This window comes from Elephas maximus, chromosome 16 (genome assembly GCF_024166365.1).
Source record: "Elephas maximus indicus isolate mEleMax1 chromosome 16, mEleMax1 primary haplotype, whole genome shotgun sequence".
NCBI classification, from domain to species: Eukaryota; Metazoa; Chordata; class Mammalia; order Proboscidea; family Elephantidae; genus Elephas; species Elephas maximus.
The window spans coordinates 95,078-119,338 of NC_064834.1; the positions used below are offsets into that span (position 1 = coordinate 95,078).

Genomic DNA, 24,261 nt, shown 5'->3' on the forward strand with positions numbered 1-24,261 from the left:
ACATAGTAAAAATGTCTATTCTACCAAAAGCCATCTATACATTTAACGCACTTCCGATCCAAATTCCAATGTCATATTTTAAGGGGATAGAGAAACAAATCACCAATTTCATATGGAAGGGAAAGAAGCCCCGGATAAGCAAAGCACTACTGAAAAAGAAGAAGAAAGTGGGAGGCCTCACCTTACCTGACTTCAGAACCTATTATACAGCCACAGTAGTCAAAACAGCCTGGTATTGGTACAACAACAGACACATAGACCAATGGAACAGAATTGAGAACCCAGACATAGATACATCCACGTATGAGCAGCTGATATTTGACAAAGGACCAGTGTCAATTAACTGGGGAAAAGATAGCCTTTTTAACAAATGGTGCTGGCATAACTGGATATCCATTTGCAAAAAAATGAAACAGGACCCATACCTCACACCATGCACAAAAACTAACTCCAAGTGGATCAAAGACCTAAACATAAAGACTAAAACGATAAAGATCATGGAAGAAAAAATTGGGACAACCCTAGGAGCCCTAATACAAGGTATAAACAGAATACAAAACAATACCAAAAATGATGAAGAGAAACCCGATAACTGGGAGCTCCTAAAAATCAAACACCTATGCTCATCTAAAGACTTCTCCAAAAGAGTAAAAAGACCACCTACAGATTGGGAAAGAATTTTCAGCTATGACATCTCCGACCAGCGCCTGATCTCTAAAATCTACATGATTCTGTCAAAACTCAACCACAAAAAGACAAACAACCCAATCAAGAAGTGGGCAAAGGATATGAACACACATTTCACTAAAGAAGATATTCAGGCAGCCAACAGATACATGAGAAAATGCTCTCGATCATTAGCCATTAGAGAAACACAAATTAAAACTACGATGAGATTCCATCTCACACCAGCAAGGCTGGCATTAATCCAAAAAACACAAAATAATAAATGTTGGAGAGGCTGCAGAGAGATTGGAACTCTCATACACTGCTGGTGGGAATGTAAAATGGTACAACCACTTTGGAAATCTATCTGGCGTTATCTTAAACAGTTAGAAATAGAACTACCATACAACCCAGAAATCCCACTCCTAGGAATATACCCTAGAGATACAAGAGCCTTCATACAAACAGATACATGCACACCCATGTTTATTGCAGCTCTGTTTACAATAGCAAAAAGTTGGAAGCAACCAAGGTGTCCATCAACAGATGAATGGGTAAATAAATTGTGGTATATTCACACAATGGAATACTACGCATCGATAAAGAACAGTGACGAATCTCTGTAACATTTCATAACATGGAGGAACCTGGAAGGCATTATGCTGAGCGAAATTAGTCAGAGGCGAAAGGACAAATATTGTATAAGACCACTATTATAAGATCTTGAGAAATAGTAAACCTGAGAAGAACACATACTTTTGTGGTTACGAGGGGGGGAGGGAGGGAGGGTGGGAGAGGGTTTTTTTATTGATTAATCAGTAGATAAGAACTGCTTTAGGTGAAGGGAAAGACAACACTCAATACATGGAAGGTCAGCTCAATTGGACTGGACCAAAAGCAAAGAAGTTTCCGGGATAAAATGAATGCTTCAAAGGTCAGCGGAGCAAGCGCGGGGGTCTGGGGAACATGGTTTGCGGGGACTTCTAAGTCAATTGGCAAAATAATTCTATTATGAAATCATTCTGCATCCCACTTTGAAATGTGGCGTCTGGGGTCTTAAATGCTAACAAGCGGCCATCTAAGATGCAGCAATTGGTCTCAACCCACCTGGAGCAAAGGAAAATGAAGAACACCAAGGCCACACGACAACTAAGAGCCCAAGAGACAGAAAGGGCCACATGAACCAGAGACCTACATCATCCTGAGACCAGAAGAACTAGTTGGTGCCCGGCCACAATCGATGACTGCCCTGACAGGGAGCACAGCAGAGGACCCCTGAGGGAGCAGGAGACCCCAAATTCTCATAAAAAGACCAAACTTAATGGTCTGACTGAGACTGGAGGAATCCCGGCGGCCATGCTCCCCAGACCTTCTGTTGACACAGGACAGGAACCATCCCCGAAGACAACTCATCAGAAATGAAAGGGACTGGTCAGCGGGTGGGAGAGAGACGCTGATGAAGAGTGAGCTAATTATAACAGGTGGACACTTGAGATTGTGTTGGCAACTCTTGTCTGGAGGGGGGATGGGAGGATAGAGAGAGAGGGAAGCAGGCAAAATTGTCAAGAAAGGAGAGACTGAAAGGGCTGACTCAAGAGGGGGGGAGCAAGTGGGAGTAGGGAGTGAGATGTATGTAAACTTATATGTGACAGACTGATTGGATTTGTAAACGTTCACTTGAAGCTTAACAAAAGTTATTTAAAAAAAAAAACAAAAAAACAACACTACTGCAAGAAACCAGAAGAGATCTTCATAAATAGAAAGACATGCCATGCTCATGGATGGGTAGACTCAACATTGTGAAAATGACAATGCTACCCAAAGCGATTTACAAATACAATGCAATCCCGATCAAAATACCAACAACATTCTTTAAAGAGATGGAAAAACTTATCATTAACTTTATATGGAAAGGGAAGAAGCCCCAGATAAGTAAAGCACTACTGAAGAAGAAGAATAAAGTAGGAGGGCTTGCACTTCCTGACCTCAGAACCTACTATACAGCTAACAGTAGTAAAAACATCCTGGTACTGGTACAACGACAGATGCATTGACCAATGGAACAGAACTGAGAACCCATGTAAACCCATCCACCTAGGGTCACTTGATCTTCAACAAGGACCCAAAATCCATCAAATGGGGAAAAGACGGTCTTTTTAACAAATAGTGCTGGCAAAACTGGATGTCCATCTGCAAAAAAATGAAACAGGACCCATACCTCACACTATTAACAAATACTAATTCAAAATGGATTAAAGACCTAAATGTAAAGCCAAAAACTATAAAGTTCATGGAAGAAAAAACAGGATCAACTCTAGAAGCCCTCATACACATCATTAACAGGACACAAACCATAGCCAACAACACACAAATTCCAGAAGATAAGCTAGATAACTGGGGTCTTCTAAAAATTAAACACTTATGCTTATCAAAAGACTTTGCCAAAAGAGTACGAAGACAGCCTAGAGACTAGAAAAAATTTGGGGCTACTACAAATCAGAGAAAGGTCTAATCTCTAAAATCTACAAGAAAATCCAACACCTCTACAACAAAAAGACAAATAATCCAATTAAAAAATGAGCAAAGGAAATGAACAAACACTTCACCAAAGAAGACATTCAAGCAGCCAACAGATACATGAGGAAATGCTCGTGATCACTAGCCATTAGAGAAATGCAAATTAAAACCACATTGAGATACCATCTCATCCTGGCATTACTGGCACAAATCAAAAAGCAGGAAATAACAAACGTTGGAGAGGCTTCAAGGAGATCGGAACTCTTACGCTCTGCTGGTAGTGATGCAAAACGATACAACCATTTTGGAAAACAATATGGTGCTTCCCTTAGATAGCTAGAAATAGAAATACCATATGATCCAGCAATTCCACTCCTAGGAATATATCTAGAGAAATAAGAGTCATCACACAAATAGACATATGCACACACATGTTCATTGCAGCGTTGTTCATGATAGCAAAAAGATGGAAACAACCTAGATACTTATCAACAGATGAATGGATAAACAAACTGGTACATACACACAATGGAGTATTATGCAACGATAAAGAACAACAATGAATCTGCGAAACTCTCATAACATGGATGAATCTGGAGGGCATTATGCTCAGTGAAATAAGCCAATCACAAAACGACAAATATTGTACGAGATCACTACTATAAAAACTCGTGAAAAGGTTTACACACGAAAAGAAATAATCTTCGATCGTTGCGGGGGTGGGGGGAGGGATGAAAAAACACTAAATAGACAATAGATAAGTGGTAACTTTGTTGAAGGGTAAGACAGTACACAATACTGGGGAAGCCAGAACAACCTGTACAAGGCAAGGTCATGGAAGTTCCCTAGACACATCCAAACTCCCTGAGGGACCATATTATTGGGCTGAGGGCTGTGGGGACCATGGTCTCGGGGAACATCTAGTTCAACTGGCATAACATAGTTTATAAAGTAAATGTTCTACATTCTACTTTGGTGAATCAGTCTGAGGTCTTAAAAGCCTGTGAGTGGCCATCAAAGATACTTCACTGGTCTCACCCCTTCGATAGCAAGGGAGAATGAAGAAGACTTAAGATACAAGGGAAAGATTAGTCCAAAGGACTCATGGACCACATCTACCAAGGCCTCCACAAGACTGAGTCCAATACAACTAGATGGTGCCCGACTACCACCACTGACTGCTCTGGCAGGGATCACAACAGAGGGTCCTGCACAGAGCTAGAGAAAAATGTAGAACAAAACTCTAACTCACAAAAAAAGACCAGACTTACTAACCTGACAGAGACTGGAGAAATCCCAAGACTATGGCCCCTGGACACTCTTTTAGCTCAGTAGTCAAGCACTTCTGAGGTTCACTGTTCAGATTAGACAGGCCCATGATACAAAACGAGACTAAAGGGGCACACCAGCCCAGGCACAAGGATTAGAAGGAGGGTACAGAGAAGCTGGTAATGGGCAACCTAAGCTAAAGAAGGGAGAGTGTTGACATGTCATGGGGTTGTTAACTAATGTCATAACACAATACGTGTACTAACTGTTTAATGAGAAACTAATTTCCTCTGCAAACCTTCATCTAAATTAAAAAAAAAAAAAAAAAGCTGAGTTTATGCTGACTTGTATGTCCTAGTCTAAGAAAACCAAGCCTCATGGCTTTTGAAACAGCTAAAGTTTTTACTTTCCAAAATCTTTTATTGCCATTTTGGTCAAATAGATATTCAAATATTTCTCAGTTATCTTTGATAAACTCCTGTCAACTCTGAAACATCTTGGAAAGTCACAGAATAATTGTTCCTACTTTATGAGAGGAAAAATGTTAACACTAGTGATTAAGAGCATGGCTGCTAACCAAAAGGTCAGCAGTTTGAGTTCACCAGCCACTCCTTGGAAACTCTATGGAGCAGTTCTAATTTGTCCCATAGGGCTACTATGAGTTGGAATTGACTTGACAGCAATGTGTCTTTTATTTTTTTAATAAGGTTTATTAAAAATGTTATGAATTGCATGAGAAGTGTTGACAAGTCAGGGATGTGTTTAGTTTTCTTCAGGTTAAAATTTATGAGTGTCCTGTCCATACTGTTCATGATATATTGGTGCTGCTTTGCCTGACATTAGATAATGAAAGTATATTATCAGTCAAAATTTCATTTTTTTTTAAACTCTTAACTTAGTTGCAATTTTCTTTCTTTAAATCTAGCATCAGATTTCAACTGAGGATTTACATTACATTCCTATAGAGTTTTATCAATATTCAGATGTTTAGAAACATGATAATCTTGGTATATTTTTGTATATCCTAACTATATGCTTTATATTCATATTATGTTATATTTAAAGTTCTTTTCTCACTAAAGATTGTGGCTCTCCATTTTCATAAATTAAATGCAATGTCCACTCTTTTTTCAAAATAAGGTTAATCATTATGTTTAGAGATTTTATCTAAAGCTTTTTGGAGTGACCTTATTTTGCTTTGCATTACTTTTGTAATGAATTCTCATCATATCTTTCACTTGTACAAATTAATATTACTAGTAAGTTAACTATGGCCATTTTTAAGTCTTATTATCTGCAGATAGTTCTTACTTTGATGATGTCCTAAATCATCATTATGCTTGCAATAAACCATAGGCCAGAGTATTTCACCAAAAAAGTCCTGTGGAAAGGAATATGCCAGATATTTGGATGTAAATTTCTAAATGGCACTACTTATACCACTGGACTAAATCAAGAATTCTAGAACTCTTGTGGAGAAGCTGATGGGTTCATGGGACTGCTGATTCAGGAGAAGGAGCCAAGATTGGACTGAGTGGACAAAAGGACTATTATGAATTCTGTATGAAATACAGCTGATGTCTTGATATTTTCTGGATATAAGAAATATCTTTTCTCTTTTCTCCTAAGCTATCTATAATTTATAAAAATTTAATAAATATGTTTATGCAAACAAAAATAAAATATTTATCTTCTCTCCCTGCCTGATTGCTCCAGTACTGGAAAACTCTTAATAAATATTCTTATTTTTATGGCAATATAACTTTTTGCATAAAGCCAATAAAAATCTGTCCCCCTTGATAACACAGCATAACTGGAAATCTCAGTTATATATCCAAGCTTTGACTGGAATGTCATATTTGATAACGATACTCAGAGAATCAGGTAAGACCAGATACTTTAAGGGACTAAGATTGACTTTATGGAGCTGATGTTTACAAAGCCCTTCCAGGAAATCTAATCCGGTACCTGATTTACAAGATTCCCAGTGTTACAGGTAAATGAGGAAGTTCACTTCCTGGCAGAGGTAGAAACTTTATGATATTTGGGGTCCTTGAGAAAAAAGGAACTCATTCAAACCTGTGGGTACTATAGGTGAGATCTGGCGGCAAGTTCCTGGCTCAACTTCCTGGCCTCAGGAGGCTTTTACAAGTTTAATCTGAAGTTTCTTATGAAAATTTCCAGCAAAGCAGATTTAAAAAGTTATGTGATAATTTACTATTCTTGCTGCACCTATGTAAATAATAATGAACAATCGTATTTTTGATCAAGAAAAACTCTGTTTTGAAGTTGTTTTGCTAGAGAGGAGGGTGACCATAAACCCGTTAAAACCCATTGCCATCAAGCCAATTCCAACTCATAGCGAACCTATAGGACAGAGTAGAACTGCCCCACAGGGTTTCCAACGAGTGGCTGGTGGATTCAAGCTGCTGACCTTCTGGTTAGCAGCCGGGCTTTTAACCACTGTGACACCAGAGTGAGCATACAGAGATATTTCATGTTTCAGTAGGAAATCATGGCAATCCCTTGTAGGCCACTGAATTCTGGCTTTTGTTCATTGTCTTTGAGACATTTTTTATTTTTTGTAAACCATTGAGTACTAATGGGTTTGTTTTCTACTTGTAGATTAGACTTGTTTTTATTACATAATTTATGCTGTACTGTATGAAAACATACTTAATCAATTAACCAAAAGGAAAATCAGAAATATGACAAAGACTGAAGGCCATCAAACTGACTAAACTGCTATCAAATCAAGGTACACTGACAAAAGGCACACTGATTGACTGCTCTATAACAACCATGGCACCCTTAGTTACTGCAATTCATTTAAATAAACTGTGTATACTTATAGAGCCCTGGTGGTACAATAGGAGCCCTGCTTAAAGCACTTCGCTGCTAACCGAAAGATCAGCAGTTTGAACCTACCAGCAGCTCTGCAGGAGAAAGATGTGGTAGTCTGTTTCCATAAAGATTTACAGCCTTGAAAACCCCTGTGGGGAAGTTCTACTCTGTCCTGTAGTGTTGCTATGAGTTGGAATTGACTTGACAGCCAGCACAAAACAACAAAACAACGTGTGTGTGTGTGTATATATATACGTATATATATATAAAAAGATTGCAAATGATGTTAGACAGGGTGGCTCTAGAATTAGATGGCTCTGTTAATAATCTAGGTGACGTTATATCCTCTCTCTCTCTGAAATATCAAAGATAATCACATTATAAAAGAGATTACCTCTTGACCATTTACTTGCCTCCCACGAGCAGTCTGTACATGGGTAAAAGCACATTGTTGTATCTATGTCAACAATCCCTAATCACAAGCACATGGAGATACAGTTTTAGCAGAAACTCAGAGTAGAGATGCTCTTTTCACATCTTTTTGAGATTTGTTTTCATGGTTACAATGTTTGGGTTCGTGGGCCAGACCAGTCTTTCCGACCGTTGGCTTATGCATTCTGCCCTTTTTGATATTTATATTATTATAAAGCTACTATGCTGTTTGGTTTCTGGAGTCTTAAAAGCTTGTGAGCAGCTGAGCTACCTAAGGTAAAGGAAACCCTCTCCTTCCAACTAGAGGAAGAACAAAGAAGATAAGGAAACAACAAGAAGGATTAGGCTACACTAATCGCCCATCCACACCACCTGCTGCCCTCCAGTTGATTCCAACTCATAGCAACCCTGTAAGACAGAGTATAACTGCCCCATAGGGTTTCCAAGGAGAGGCTGGAGGATTTGAACTGCTGATCTTTTGGTTAGGAGACAAGCTCTTAAACACTGTACTGCGAGGGCTCCTTGATACACTACTAGTATCTCAAAAAGCAACACCTATGATTGCCAAGACCAGAAAAACTTATGTGGTGCCCATTCAACACTCAATTGATCAAGGATTCCAATGAAATCATGATCAGAAATGGAGGAGATGTCAAAGAAAAAAAATTAATAACAGACATCTTACTTTCATATTAAGGGGTTTTCTTACCCATGAAACCAAAAATTAATGGTAAAAGCCTGACTCCCAAAACTATTAACTTTTTTTTTTTTTTTTTTTCCTGGCTTTAAGGAGTGTTAATAGTAAGAAAACTGAGGCTCAGTTTAACACAGTGATTGAATCTTTTACAAGCCCCTCTGTGACAATGACATTTGTTAACCATAAGCTAGCTCAGAGTTTATCTAATGCAAAAAATGTAACTAGGTAATTTCCTTTGTTTCCTGAGAGATGAAGTACCTTTTATCATTTCAAAATGTACACACTACACTTAAAGATTTGTGTAAATTATGGGGTAAGGGGCAGCCAGGCCAGACACCACCCAGTAACCTAATATCAGTAGTTTGAGAAAGGAGGGAAGGACAGAGTTCAGTCAATCACGTTAGATTAGCCACTTGGTGATCTTCTATTCTTCTTCCTCTTCTCTTTATAAGCTGCATTGTAACCCCTGACACTGCAGCCCCCACCCCCTCCTCCACCCCTCACACAGCAGCCCCCACCCCCTCCTCCACCCCTCACACTGCAGCCCCCCACACCCTGCTCCACCCCTCACAGCAGCCCCCACACCCTCCTCCACCCCTCACACAGCAGCCCCTACACCTCTTCTCTTCATAAGCTCTTCATTGTAACTAGCTTTCATGGAGCCATTTGTTGTTTTAGAATTAGAATGGTCTCCATTACATGTATACAGAATAACTGCTCAGAATAAACTTAGTTTCAATTTTTTGAGTTTTGATTATTCTTTACTGTTGGGCAGCCCCCAGCTCCGACCCCTACTTCACACACTGCAGTCCTCTCTCCACCTCCACCCTTTACTCTGTAGCCCCAGCCTCAACACCTCATATAGTAGCCCTGTTCCCACCTCTACCAGTCATACTGCAGCCGGCACCCCTCTCCACCCCCGACACTGCAGCCCCACCCCCTCCTCCACCTTTCATACTACAGCCCCCCACCCTCTCCTCCACCCCGTCCTCAGCCTTCATACATAATACAGCCGCCACCCCCTCCACCCCGACACCGCAGCCCCCCATCCCCTCTTTCACCCTTCATGCTACAGCCCTGCCCCCTCCTCCACCCCTCACACTGCAGCCCCCACCCCCTCCCCCCTTCATACTACAGCCACCACCCCTCCTCCACCCCTCACACTGCAGCCCCCACCCCCTCCTCCACCCTTCATACTACAGCCCCCAGCCCCACCTTCACCCTTTATACTACTGCCCCCCACCCCCTCCTCCACCCCTCACACTGCAGCCCCCACAGCTACTCCACCCCCACACTGCAGCCCCCCACCCCCTCCTCCATCCCCCACACTGCAGCCTCCACACCCTCCTCCACCCCTCACACTGCAGTCCCCCACCTCCTCCTTCACCCTTCATACTACAAGCACTCACCCTCACCTCCATCCATTATACTATAGCCCCCCATCCCTCCTCCACCCTTTATAATATAGGCCCCACCCCCTCCTCCACCCCTCACACTAAGGCTTACAGGTCAGAGCACATAAGGACACAGGTGTCACCAACGGCTGGCTCAGCTGGAGAGGCTTTCATCATCAACTTTCTTCAACCACCACCTCTACCCTAAAGGGGTCTGAGCTTGACAGTGAGACAGGAGCAGGGAGGAGAGCTACAATGGGCCACAGCTAATGACAGAAATACTAGTACTGGCTACCATTTGTTAGCACCTACCGACTTCCAGATACCATGCCAGACACGGCACCATCTACTGCCTTTAGCCCATACAAAAGGCCTGATGGTGGTGGTGTTATCCCTGTCCACTGAAGATGAAACTGAGGGTCACAGATATCCAGTCATTTGCTCAGGTGTGTATGCCCGTGGGTAACAGGGCTCAGATATGAACACGCGCTGTTGGACCCACAGTCCTAGTGCAGCAACACAAAGGCTAAACCCAACAGCCTGCCTCTGAACCCCGATGATGCCAGAGGTGAAGGCTGCTCACTTTTCCCTTTCTCTCCAACAGATTCAACTCTTTAAATCCCTGTGACAGGAAGGTCCACGCCTACACACAGTGAGCTCACCACAAAGAGAAGGCTTCTTCCACAAGTGATTGCACAAGGCTGTCCTCGCTCACCAGAGTACAAGGCTCCTGACTGGTGACCTGAGGGTCCCTGCCCCTGGTGATGAGACAGGACAGCCCCGTCCAGCTCTGGGTCTCTTGGAAGGCACAGGAGGGTTTCTTCGTGGATGCCCCTGGTCAGGTTATGAAGGCTCTTCCCTTCACTCCCCTGAATGCTGAGAAGAGGCATGATGTTGGACGCTGAACTGTGTCCAATTCTTTTTCTTCATCCATTGGGATAATCATGTTTGCCTCTCCATTCTGTTGAGGTGGTGACTTACACTGGTTTTTCAAACAGAGTCAGCCCTGCATTGCTAGGATGTCCCCTAATGGGTCTTGATGTACTGTCTTTCTTACGTGTTGCTGGGTTCCACCTGCTAATGTTTCATTGAGGGCTGTTTAATTTTTTTTTCCTTTTTTAAAATTATACTTTCTGTTTAAAGATTTAAAAAAAATTGCACACACATATCCACATATGCCAATATAAATCGCACACATCGACATATACCCCACATACCCACACACATACATACATACACAACACGCCCGCACAATCATCCCACACATCCACATATACCAGCCAACACACCCTCACACCCCATGCCCTACATGCACCCTCACATATACCCCATAATATCCAAATATACTCAAACCACACACCCCACACATCCACATAGGCTTAATCCACACACTTCACATGACACACACACACACACACACTACACACCTACCCTACGCATCTATATACACTCACCCCACACACCTCACCCCCATTCCCAAATACATACAGACTCACGAACACCACCACATACAGCCCACACATCCACATAAACCCACAGCACACACCTCCAACTTGCACACACCACACACACACCCAAATACACCCACACATGCACTCACCCTACACTCACCACACACATACCTTGCATACACCCCACACATCCAAATCTTACATGCCCTCACACCACATAGCTATCACACATATCCCTATGTCCATGTCCACACACCACCACACCAAACACATACATACACGCTCACATATACTCCATACATCCACATGTACCCACTGCACACACCCTAACACCAGATAACCCACACACACATGCACCCAAACGCTCACCTAAACTCCACACGTTTACACTTATCCACCCCATACACCCTAACACCAGATAACCCACACATGCACCCACACAAGTCCTCACCTAAACTCCACACGTTTACACATATCCACCCTGCACACCCTCACATCTCATGCACACACAGGCCTCTGACTGTAGCAGTCTCTCCTCAGCTCTTACCTCCTGCACAGACACTGGGAGGCTCCAGAGATACAATTTGAATACAGCTCCTTTTCGAAAGCTAGAATGCCAGGTGGGGCAGGAGGAGGCAGGGAGTGTGAACGTGGGGAGTACTAAGGAGAAACCGCCCATCCCCCTTCCACACCCAGCTCCCACTTACTTCTCCAGTGACACTTCCCAGGGCTGGGAATCCCCCTGTCACCCCGATGGCATGCTCCTTGGAGTCTGCAATCACGTCCAGCTAAGGGAGAGAAGGTGGCTTGAGCCTCACAGCCAGAGGGTGGGGATGCAGAAGGTTCCCAGGCACAGGACAGGGTGGCTTGCCATCATGCCATGGGGACAGGTGAATGTCATACTCTGAGGGCTAAAGCCTTGCTTCTGCCAGCAGGGCTCTGTTAAGGAGGAACAAACTACTCCACCTTCAACTCTGGGGTCATAGGTTTTACAAAACACAGTGTTACTAGCTTCCGCAGTGGACACCTGCTGCCCCAAATCCCTTCAGGTGGGTTAGAATATCATCCTCGGGCTGCCCTGGAAAAGCACCTTTGATATCTTCCCCCAACCAGGCTCAGAATTGGCACCCTGCCTACCTCTTCTGAATTACCTGTTCTTGCAAATATTCTTTTACACCCACGCAGTAAACAGTCACCCCCATGCTCCGAACCTTGTTAGCCTAAGAGAAAAAAAGGCATTAAGTATAAATCACCAAAATACTTGGAGAAAAAGGCTGATAAGGAGGGACTAAACTCACCAGTTCCACAGTCTCTTTAAGAGGTTTCGGTTCCAGCGTTCCATCTGTCATAGCAATGATTACCGTGGGGACCTTGACGCCTGCAGAAGACAGAAACAGGGAGCTGCTGGTCCATGGAGGCAATAGAACTGACCTCCAGAAGACTCTAGTCTACTGCCAGCTGCAAGGCCAGAGCCTGGCCCACGACAGGGTGCAGCTAAGGGCCCATATACCTCATCCTTCTGGGTAAAGTGGCTGAGGACACGGGATGCCAGCTCATGGAGACTCCAGCCTTCACCATCCAGAGTGCTGGATGACTTTGAGGAGGGCTCCTCCAGTAAGCAGGGGCCTTAGTCTATGACCCACTTTCTAAGCCCACTTCAGGCTCCTGCCACTAGGCTGTCCAAGCCCTCACTACCACCAGACAGCACAACTTGAAGGGAAACCCCAGCTATATTATACTCCATAAGCTTAAGACTTTCAGAGAGGAAGTAGCCAAACTCAACTCTAGAGGGGTCCTGCATGTTCCAGGGAGAGCCAGGCCCCTGCTCTCTGCAGCATCTACAGGAATTCCTGCTGGCCTTTAAAGGGCCGAGGCGTTCAAGTCAGAGGCACTTGAGTAGCAGGCCATACGCCCGACTCAATGTCCTTTCAAACCAGGAGGCTTGCTGGATGAGCTATTGGCCTGCATGCCTCTCCTTACAAAACTTATGGCCCTACAGTCTTGAATGAAGTTGGCTCTGGGCTGTGGAGAGCTCTTTACACTGTGGCAGACATAGTCACAGGACAAATGTCAATGACCAAAAGAAGTGGAAAGGAAAAGGAATCAGAAGCTAGAAATGTGGCAGAGAGAAGAGTGTGGTCAGCAAAGGGGGAAAATCAAGACCCTTATTTTCTACAAACTGAATCCTGAGTCTGCTCCAGGTCCCCTGGCCTTTCTCTTTTCTTCTCCAGCCCACAGGAGGTCAAAGGAAGAAAGTGTCCTCAGGTGCAAGCCAAAACCAAAAACTCGTTGCCACTGAGTCGATTCCAACTCATAGCAACCTTATAGGACAGAGAAGAACTTCCAAGGGGCGACTGGTGGATTCACTCTGCCAACCTTTTGGTTAGCAGCCAAAATCTTAACTACCGCACGGCGAAGGCTCCCAGGTGTAAGCACCTCATCTTTGTAAAGGACAAAGAATGGAGGTGGGTTATCTCTTAAAAATCACGCAGGGTGGGTGTTTTATCATCCTCATTTTACAGAGGAGGAACCTGTAGCACAGAGGGGTAAGCTAAGTAACTTTCCAAAGACTCAGAGCTAGAAAGTGGCCGAGGTGGGATTTGAACCCCAACCTCTGTGATGTCCAAGACTGGCTCTGTCCTCCACACTGATAATAATGTCTAAAGTGTCACCTTACCTCCAGCGTTCGATACCTCCATCTGCTCAATCGCCTGCAACAACATGAAGAAATGTTGGGGGGTTGGCAGGGAGTTAGATAACCCAAGTAACGCTCTAAGAACTTCATAAACCTGCATATATTCCCAGGGCTCTAGCAGTCTGTACCCGTTTAAATCCTTCTTGCATGTATGTGGCTCCTTGCGGACGTACGTTACGGAGTTTGTTAAGACCGTCTTCTATAGTGTTTCTGGGAAAATGAAAAAAGGGGGAAGAGTACAGGGAGTGGGTTGAGTGTTAAGATGTACACCTCAGCTGTCAGGTGCCTCCTGCACTGCCCAGGCCCGCATGGATGAGAGAGGCCCCAGGTCAAGGCCCCAGGGCACTCTGCATCTCTGACACAGGGGGGAACTGCTGTGGCCTTATCTGTCCCTGGTGTGCTGGCCCCAGGGGCATGGCCTGGCTTCCTCTGAGCTCATCCCTGTCTCATGGCACCTAGACCACAGGGACCCAATGGCAGGTCCTGACTCTGACCACCTACAGTGGAGGTCAGGAGCATTCCACAGATGTGCAGCTGTGACTCAAGAATGCAGGGTGCCCAGTGCTGAGAGGAAGCACACAAGGGTCCCTGGTGATGGGCACACTACCTTCTGAGGACAACGGTAAGGCTGAGTTTGGGAAAGGCTGTCCTGCCCCTTCCCCCACTGCTGCAGACCCCTGGATGGGAAGCAGTCTCCACCAGCCTCATCTTCCTTGTGCCTTGAGCTGGTGCTAGAGGACGTGCAAATGTCCTTCTTTCATGTGCTAGGGCTCCTTCGGTTCATATGCCCCTGAATCCAAAAGGCTGGGAGAAGCAAGCCCCAAAGGCTGCTGGCCATTGACCAAGCCACAGTCCTTAGGTCACTGTGGGGCTATGGAATGTCAGCTGATACTAATGCAGATGGGACTGGTGGGGGCAGGCAGGGCTGGCTCTGATGGCAGCTCTGATGGATTGGCATGGGTTCAGGCTAATCCAGTGTGAGCTGCCTGAGCTGGCACCTCACGGCTTTGGAGAGCATGGCCCCTGAAGGCGGGTTTCACCCTGCGGGAAGAAGGCCATCGCTGTGCGGGGAGATTTAAGAGCCCCAGACACAGCCAGAAGGTGAGGAGGCCTGGATCCCATGCCCAGCGGAGGCCAACCTAGGCCCTGCCTTACCCAGTACAAACACCCTCCCCTCCTAACCTCCATCCCCACCAGCCTCTTCCTGCCACATTTATGCTGATTTCCATTTTCTCAGGAGTACCCCCACATCCTTCCCCAGCCTCCCCTGCTGGTCCAGGCTGTGTTCTTTGCTCCAGTCAAGTGACCCCTTCCTCTCAGCTCTGAGCATGGCCAGGTCACCTGGCTCCTGCCTCCCTCAGCAACACTACTCCACTTGAAGGGAACCCTGCCCCTCTAGGACCCCTTCAACCTCTTCCCTGTTCTCACCATCAGGGATTACAGCCCCTCTGCTGTCTGGCCTCCTCCACCCTGCTCTCCTCCAGCAGTTCAGAACAAAAACTCTCCCTGGGCCTGCCCACCCTACAGGATCATCTCGAAAAACACCACCCCTAGCCTGGCCCAGGGCCCACCTGCTCTACAGACCCTCCAGAGCCACCAGGGCTCCTTCTTCTCCCAGGCTCCATAGGCCCTGCTCTATGTGCCATCCTCCAGGCCCCACCCCGGCCCTAGGCCTCATCCCTCCTCCATCCCAGGGCAAAGGGGTACTTTTGAGAATGGCTAAACCCAGGCTGATCCCAGCTCTAATGAAGTATCTGTAGGATCCTACGGGTCTGGCAGCCTTATGGCCCTGGGCTGACTTCTAGCTGCTTTCTTCCCCGTACATGCCTCCCCCCTACACACACACACACACACACTCTCTCTCTCTCTCACATCCTCTCCACTCCCCTCAGCCCCCACTCTCACTGCTACTCCTGTCACCTTCCCTTGGGCAGAATGGCCCCAAGTGGTCCCCAAGAGCCCCCTACCACAGCTTATGGAAGTCCAGGCCCTAACGTGGCCTCCCTGCCTTGGAGGAGGTATGGTCTCCTTCAACCCACCCACCAGTTCTGTCCCCAGACTGCCCAAGGGACCCTGCTTCTTCCCTCTCTTCCACTTGCCAGAGTCCTTCCCCATGGACTTGCTTTCTTCCACCTCATCCCATTCAGGTCTCTCCCAAACCCAGACCCAAACTACATACACACACATCCCAAACCATCCCCTAGCCCAGGGAGTGGCCAACCTACTCCCTGCTTCTCCTGAGAGCCAGACTTAGGAGCAAGGCCCACAGGCACCACCTTCGCCCTGCAGGCTGGCTTCTGGGCTAAGATCCTAAACAGTGACTCTACCATCACAAAACCAGGTGTCCCCACCAGTCCTAGATGTCCTCAACCTCTCCTTTGTGCTTCACTCACTGAATTGGGCATCCTTCATTTGCATCTATCAGTGTCCTCAGGTCTCCATGCACTCAGAATCTTTGTGACCTCCCACCTCCAGGCCTTTGCCCTCACTGCTCAGCCCACCTGCAACCCACCAAGGGTACATGCTCCTTCTGCCTTCCTCAGGCATCCAGCTCAGCTTGGTGTTCAGTACCCCACTCACGGGGGCCCCCCCACCTGGATCTACTTTGGAGTCAAGGTCTCCTCCAATAAAGCCTCTTTATCCCTTCCCCCATGGCTCTGTCTCCCCTTCCACCACTAGCCTAGAGAAGGGCAAAGGGTCATGATAGATAGAGGCCAGGCAGAGGAGAGAAGATGGAGGAAGTAGAGGGCATGGAAGCACAGGGGTCTGCAGGTGCCAGCAGGTTCATTCAGCACAGCCATTGGTCTGAGGGCCTGGGAGTTGGCGTGGGCATAAAGGCAGACACTGAGGGATCTCTGGGAAACGTCTTCTCCCTCACTCTCCCTGTAGCCCAACCTGCCAGGCCTGCCTGAGGGGTCAGAATGATACTTACATGTCTGAAGAAAGCTTCATGATGGTGGTGCCATAGGTGGCATAGATGATGAAGGATATCCGCAGCTTTGGGCTAGGGAGGAAGCAACGCAAGTAAAGAGCCACACACACAGGTTGGGAAGACCGTAGGAGCTGCCAGGAGGTGTGCAGGCCATTTCCCTGCTCCCCACCCCATCTCTTCCACTCTGGAGCCCTTCTGGGGGGCCCATCCCAACCCAGGGAGTGTCCATAACTTAAGTGAGGGACTTCTAGGGCTTTCCTGGAAGAGTGTCAGGATGACATCTTGCTCCATCCTTATGCCAGCCATACCCCCAAAGACGGGCACTTACACATACATGCACTTCTGTATGCACCTACACACACACTGCAAATGTGGGCACATGCATCCATATACATGTAGGCACCCTCGGGCACATGCACACACATATGAAAACATGCTAACTCACCTGCATGCCCACCCACACACTCACTCACACACATGCAATGAGATAGAGACCTACATGTGGTTCCATGCTTCCATGAGGTCCTCCTGACTCACCTGCCTTCTTCTGAAAAATACTTTGTGTCTTCACCTGTTCTTTCAGCCTCCTCTTTCTTCCCCTCTTCCTTCCTCCCATCTCAAAGAAATTATTCTTCTTGGGAACCATTCACAGACATTCCTCCCTTTCATCTTCCTGGCCAATCTCTTCTGGTTTGCTATCATTTATAACCCTTTAGCTGAATTCCTACCATAAATTCCAACCTAAGCTCCCCACTGCTCCTGGCTCTTATTCCCAATTCTTTTTACCCTCATTTATCAGGCTCGTCTTCCTGCAGCATGATCTTGAACATTCCCCTTGGAATCATGATTGAGCCCCTTTGCCTGGAATGCTGAGCCCATATGGCTGTGGAACCAAGCTGACTTGTCCTCAATTCCTAGCCCTCCCTGAGTTAACCCTACTCTCCAGCCAAACTACCCCACTCACTCCACTAGAAGTCCCCTGAATGATTCCTGTCACTCTGTCTTTTCCCCATCATGCAAGACCCAATTCACATCTCTACATCCTCTTGGATGCCATCCTTGACTTTTTCTAGATTCTTTATCTTTCTTTAAACTTCCAAGGTAAGTTCTTTGTCCCTTTCTGTTGGCCCTCATCACTGTTCAAACCAGGTCCTAACTTCGCTTCCCAGCCCTGTCCTCAAAGATAGGCTCTTCCCTGCTATATGGTCTGGCCCACAGGTAGGAGCCAAAAGGAGTTGCTGAGATCTGAAGGATCAGTGCAGACTGTTAACCTCTCTTGCATCACAACACTGCCCAGGGCTCCATGCTCCCCAACCCAGGGATATTATGCCCACTGAGTCTAAAATGGATGTGCTCTGCCTGGTGGAGGAAAAGCACCCTGCAGCACAGAGAAACCTGCAGCACAGAGAAGTCGTACTTTATGACGTTCTTCACTATATCCTCTGCAAAGGTGAAAACGTACATCCAGTCATTGTTCACGCTGCCCGACCTGAAAAAAAATGAGACGGGAGTCAGGGGGCCAGTTCCTCCATCAGTGAGCAGAGCTTCTGCCTTTCCCAGCATTCCAGCAGGCCCTTTAACAAGATCCTCCCACTTTGACAAGCCAGGTCTGTGACAAACCTTGAGGGACCAAAGGGGACACTATGGGTAGTGACTTTCATATGGGTGACTGCTGAGCGTGTTGGCCATCTGCACCCATTTGCCAGGGACTAAGGGGCTTCCTGAGATGACAGACATTCAGTGCTAATCCAGGGAACTCCAGGACGACCAGGATGGTTTGTTGCCCTCGGTAGGGGCTGTGTAGCCAAGGAATGGGGGAGGATGTCTGTTGGTCTTAGGTGCTGTCCAGTCCGACTCATAGCAACCTTATCTACAACAGAACAAAACACTGCCCCGTCCTGTGCCATCCTGTGCCATCCTCACAATCCTTGCTATGTTTGAACCCATTGTTGCAGCCACTGTGTCAGTCCATCTTGACCAGGATCTTCCTCTTTTTTGCCAACCTTCTACCTTGCCAAGCATGACGTCATTCTCCAGAGACTGGTCCCTTTTGATAACATGTCCAAGGCACCTGAAATAAAGTCTTGCTATCCTCACTTCCAAGAGGTACTCTGGCTATATTTCTTCCAAGACAGACCTGTTTGTTCTTCTGGCAGTCCACAGTATACTCAATATTCTTCACCAACACCATAATTCAAAGGCATCAATTCTTCTTCAGTCTTCCTTATTCATTGTCCAGCTTTCACATGCACATGAGGCAACTGAAAATATCATGACTTGGGTCAGGCTTACCTTGGTCCTCAAAGTTACATCTTTGCTTTTCAACACTTTAAAGAGGTCTTTTGCAGCAGATTTTCCCAATGCAATATGCCATTTGATTTTTTGACTGTTGCTTCCATGGGCAATGATTGTGGATCCAAGTAAAATGAAATCCTTAACAACTTCAATCTTTTTTCCATTTATCATAACGTTGTTCATTGGTCTGGTTGTGAGGATTTTTGTTTTCTTTATGTTGAGGTATAATCCATACTGAAGGCTATAGTCTTTGATCTGCATCAGTAAGTGCTTCAAGTCCTCTTCGCTTTCTGCAAGTGAGGCTGTGTTGTCTGCATATCTCAGGTTGTTGATGAATCTTCCTCCAATCCTGATGCTGTGTTCTTCTCCATAGAGTCAGGAGTCTCGAATTATTTGCTCAACATACAGACTGAACAAGTAGGGTGAAAGGAAACCATCCAGATGTACATCTTACCTGATTTTAAACCAGCCAGTACTTCCTTGTTCTGTTCGAATGACTGCCTCTTGGTCTATATACAGTTTCCTCATGAGCACAATTAAGTGTTCTGGAATTCCCATCCTTTGATATGTTACTATAACTTGTCATGATCCACACAATCAAATGCCTTTGCACAGTCAATAAAACACAGATAAACATCCTTCTGGTATTCTCTGCTTTCAGCCAAGATCCACCTGACATGAGTAATGATATCCCTTGTTCCATGTTCTCTTCCGAATCTGGCTTGGATTTCTGGCAGTTTTCTGTTGATGTATTGCTGCAAACTTTTTTGAATTATCTTCAGCAAAATTTTACTTGTGTGTGATATTAATAAAATTGTTCAATAATTTCCACTTTCTGTTGGATAAATTGTTTGGAAAAGCCCCGAAGCAGTTCTGATATGGGACTACCTTCTCCTGGTCCCCTTCCGCCCTTGAGAATAACCATTCACAGTTGTCAGCTCCTTTCTGGACCATTAAAGGGGTGTAGTTAGGTGGAGAGGGACAGCAGCTATTCTGCACTGCTCCTATTAAAAGCCCCTGGAAAGCAGCAGCCCCAGGCTCAGAAAGTTACCCAGGCTTACCCTGTAAACTCCCCCGCTGAACTCTTGGATTCTTGGTGAGGCTTCACCTGCCCCCTTAGGTTAGGGATTCATTTGGAAGTCTGATTTTGACTTGTCAACCTTCCTCACTGTACCTCTGCTATGGATGGAATTGTGGCCCTAAAAAATATGTGTTGTAAATCCTAACCTCAATACTTATGAATAAGTGCCCTGCTGGCTCAGTGATTAAATGCTCGGCTGTAACTGAAAGGTCTGCAGATTGAACCCACTTGCTACTCCCAGAGAAGAAGATGTAGCAGTCTGCTCCTGTAAAGATTACAGCCTTGGAAACCCTATAGGATAGTTCTACTCTGTTCTATAGGGTCGCTATGAGTTGGAACTGACTCGACCTCAATGAGTTTTACACTTGCGGATGTAATCTAACCTGGAAATAGTGTTTTCTTTGCTATGTTAATGAGGTCATATCAGTGTAGGGTGTGTCTTAAGTCAATCACTTTTGAGATATAAAAAGAACAGATTAGGCACAGAGGAAAGCAAGCACAAATAGGTAAAAATCGATGCCTTCTGGAGATCACCAAGGAACCTATGAAAAGAAGCTGAAAGAGATAAGGATTTTCCCCCAGAGGGATCAGAGAGAGCCTTCCCTAAGAGCTGGTGCCCTGAATTCAGACTTCCAATCTCCTAAGCTATGAGAAAATAAATTTCTGTTCATTGAAGCCACCCACTTGTGCTATTTTTGTTATAGTAGAACTAAAAACAAAGACACGAGTTAAGGATTAAACTGTGGTTTAATATGACATGTTCAAGTCCTAACACCTCTGCTTGTGAACATGACCCCGTTTGGAAATAGGATCTTTGAAGATATTATCAGTTAAATTAACATGGGCTCCTATGGAGTAAAGAACCTATTGCCATGGAGTCAATTCCAACTCATAGCAACCACATGTGTTTCAGAGTAGATCTGCACTCCATAAGGTTTTCAGTGGCTGTAATCTTGTGGAAATACATCCCCAGGCCTTTCTTACATGGCTCTGCTGGGTGGATTTGAACCACCAACCTTTAGGCTAGTAGAGAAACAGAACCACTTGCACCACCTAGGGCTCTGCATACTGGAGCATGGTGGTCCTAATCCAGTATGAGTGAATCCTTATAAAAGAGGAGAAGAGACACAGAGGTGAGGAAAGATGGCCATGTGAAGACGCATCCACTTGCCAAGGAATGCCTGGGATACCAGAAGACAGGAGAGACAAGAAAAGATCTTCCCCTTAAGTCTTCGGAGAAAGTATGGCTCTGCCAACATTCTGAATTAGGAGCAGCTTCCTCCAGAACTGTGAGGCAAGAAATTTCTGTTCTTATAAGCCACCTGATCTGTGGTATTTTGTTGTGACAGCCCTGGGAAACTAATACAACCCCCAAATCCTGTTCACTCCTTCATCCCTGCACCCAGGAGTAGGAAGAGATTCTCTCAGCAAGGGAGGATGGGCAACTCAGACCCTTTTATTTTCCTGCTTTCTCATCAGCCTGAAAAGCTGAGCCACTCCTGGCATTGAAGGCTTTTCAAAGCAGAACTTCCAGGGCAGGTGTAGGAGCACTTCCAGGGCAGGCGTAGGAGCACTCCCAGGCCATTGCAGTCCTTGTATCATCATCCCTGACTAGCAGACAAAACCATAGGCCCTTCACATCCCCACTTGCAGGTTCTTTCTCTCATCTGACAAATGGAAAAATGTCTCCATCTGATATTTGGTGCCTGGATGGAGAGGGAGGAGGCTGAAGGGGGCAGGGGATTTAGGACATTCTGTCTAGGTGCGAACCTGCTCGCATCTGCCCTACATGCCCAGTGTTTGAAGGTCTCTTCAATCCCACAGCTCTGTGATCTGCACAGCAGCATGTAAATGGGAATGATTCTAGGTTATGGAGAGGAAATGGGAAGCTCAGAGTTTAAGGGATTTGTCTAAGGTCCTGTAGACATCACGTGGTGAAGTCGAAGCTGGTACCCAGGAATCCTCACCCCTTAGCGGTACTCTCTCCCTCGATCTGTGTTGGCTCTTTTATAAGTCATGGAAGTTAGAGGGACCCACCAGGAGGCCCTTCCTCCCTCCTCCATAAATTACTGTATCCATAAAAATTATACATCTTGTCATGTTTGTATGTGGTGATTCCCGTATACCCAAGGTTGCTACCTTCTCCTTTCCACCATCCTTACTGCCTACTCTAGATTGCATCTAGAACTGTCAACAGTGAGGAAACTATGGACTAAATGATTCTCCTGATACCAGGACTATCAATTATTGAGCGCTTATGTACAGGGTGCTTTACCTACATGATTTACAGTTGTAGAACAACTCTACAATATTGGCATTATTCCCATTTTACATATTAGAAAACTGAGGCTCAGACACATCAAGCAGTTTTCCACAGCTACCATGAATATGAACCCATCTGTAACTGCCATGCAAAAGGTGGGCAATGAATAAGGAAGATCAATGAAGAATTGATGCCTTTGAACTATGGTATCGGCAAAGAATACTGAATATACCATGGACTGTCTTGGAATAAGTACAGCTAGAATATTCCTTAGAAGCAAGGATGGCGAGACTTTGTCTCACAGACTTTGGACGTGTCATCAGGAGGAATCAGTCCCTAGAGAAGGACATCATGCTTGGTAGACAAAAAACCAAACCCACTGCCGTTGAGTTGATTCTGACTCATAGCGACCCTATAGGACAGAGTGGAACTGCCCCGTAGAGTTTCCAAGGAGCGCCTGGTGGATGTGAACCACTGGCTCTTTTGTTAGCAGCCATAGCACTCAACCACTACATCACCAGGGTTTCCATGCTTGGTAGAGGATCAACAAAAAAGAGGAAGACCCTCAACAAGATGGACTGACACAGTGGCTGCAACAATGGGCTCAAGCATAACAACGGATGTGAGGATGGCGCAGGACTGGGTAGTGTTTCATTCAGTTGTATACAGGGTAGCTATGAGTCAGAACTGATTCAATGGCTCCTAACAAACAACAACAACGAACTGCCAAACCAAATCTCTACTGATTGCACTTGTTACAGAAACAATGGGCGATGCCAGAGTGGCTGACAATGGCTAGAAAGCAAAGCCCTAAACTCTAAAAGCCAACTTAGAATACAGAGTTTGCTTTTGGCAGCTCCCAGGTTAATACGCAAAACCATTTATTTTCCTAACTAATGGTACCACTGCGAATTTCCATTCTCATTTAAAAAACAGAACCAAAAAACGCTAAAAAAAACCCAAAAAACTATTGAGTGTATTCCCTATGTGTTGCAAAGAATTCTGCTCCATAGAATTTTCCTGGCTTTAATCTTTATGGAAGCAGACTGCCAGGCCTTTCTTCTGTAGTACTGCTGGGTGGGTTTGAACTATCAACCTTGAGGTTAACCATCCAGCATAAGCCTTTTGTGTCACCCAGGGACCTTCCCTTCTCATTATTTCTCTCTTTTTTCCCTAAGTAAAAAGGATCTTCCAGGGAAGAAAAACTCCTAAAAGATTTATGAGAAGCAAAAGCCTTCAACCCATTCACCTAGTCTGCGAAAGCTTCCAGCTTGAGATGATTCTGAAAGAGGGTCTAATGTATAAAAAAAAAAATAGAACAACTAAAAAAGCCAGCATGGTTAGGAGAAAGGATCATAGGAGACCCACAGGTACCTAGGAAAGAGGCAGCATGAAACAATGCAAACTGTGTGAGTTTCTGGTATGCAGAGCTTGTCATCATATGTTAACATCCTGCTCTTAAATGAGAATGGTGGATGAGGATCGCTAGATATTTGAGGAACACATCCACTACTAAAATTTCAGGTCACGAGACCAGAAAAACTGGATGGTGCCTGGCTACCACTACTGAACATTTTGATAAAAGATACTACAGAAGAATCCACATCGAAACGGGGAAAATGCAAAACAGAATTTCAAATGCTCATGGACTCCATATTTTTATGAGTCATGGAGGCTGGATGAGCTCCTGAAACTATTGCTCTGAGATAATCTTTAAGCCTTAAA

General features: G+C 45.4%; 1 protein-coding gene across 1 annotated transcript in view; it reads right to left on the reverse strand.

Moving 5' to 3' along the window:
* The window catches only part of LOC126059296 (anthrax toxin receptor-like), a 158,208-nt gene that overhangs the window by 57,668 nt on the left and 76,279 nt on the right, over positions 1–24,261 (reverse strand). Inside the window, exons 5-12 of the mRNA XM_049854949.1 lie at positions 18,315–18,386; positions 16,898–16,969; positions 14,094–14,175; positions 13,948–13,981; positions 12,569–12,648; positions 12,422–12,490; positions 11,978–12,058; positions 11,818–11,878 (exon numbers count right to left, since the gene is read on the reverse strand). Coding sequence (XP_049710906.1) covers positions 11,818–11,878; positions 11,978–12,058; positions 12,422–12,490; positions 12,569–12,648; positions 13,948–13,981; positions 14,094–14,175; positions 16,898–16,969; positions 18,315–18,386 — 551 coding nt within the window. The remainder of the gene's footprint in view (positions 1–11,817; positions 11,879–11,977; positions 12,059–12,421; positions 12,491–12,568; positions 12,649–13,947; positions 13,982–14,093; positions 14,176–16,897; positions 16,970–18,314; positions 18,387–24,261) is intronic.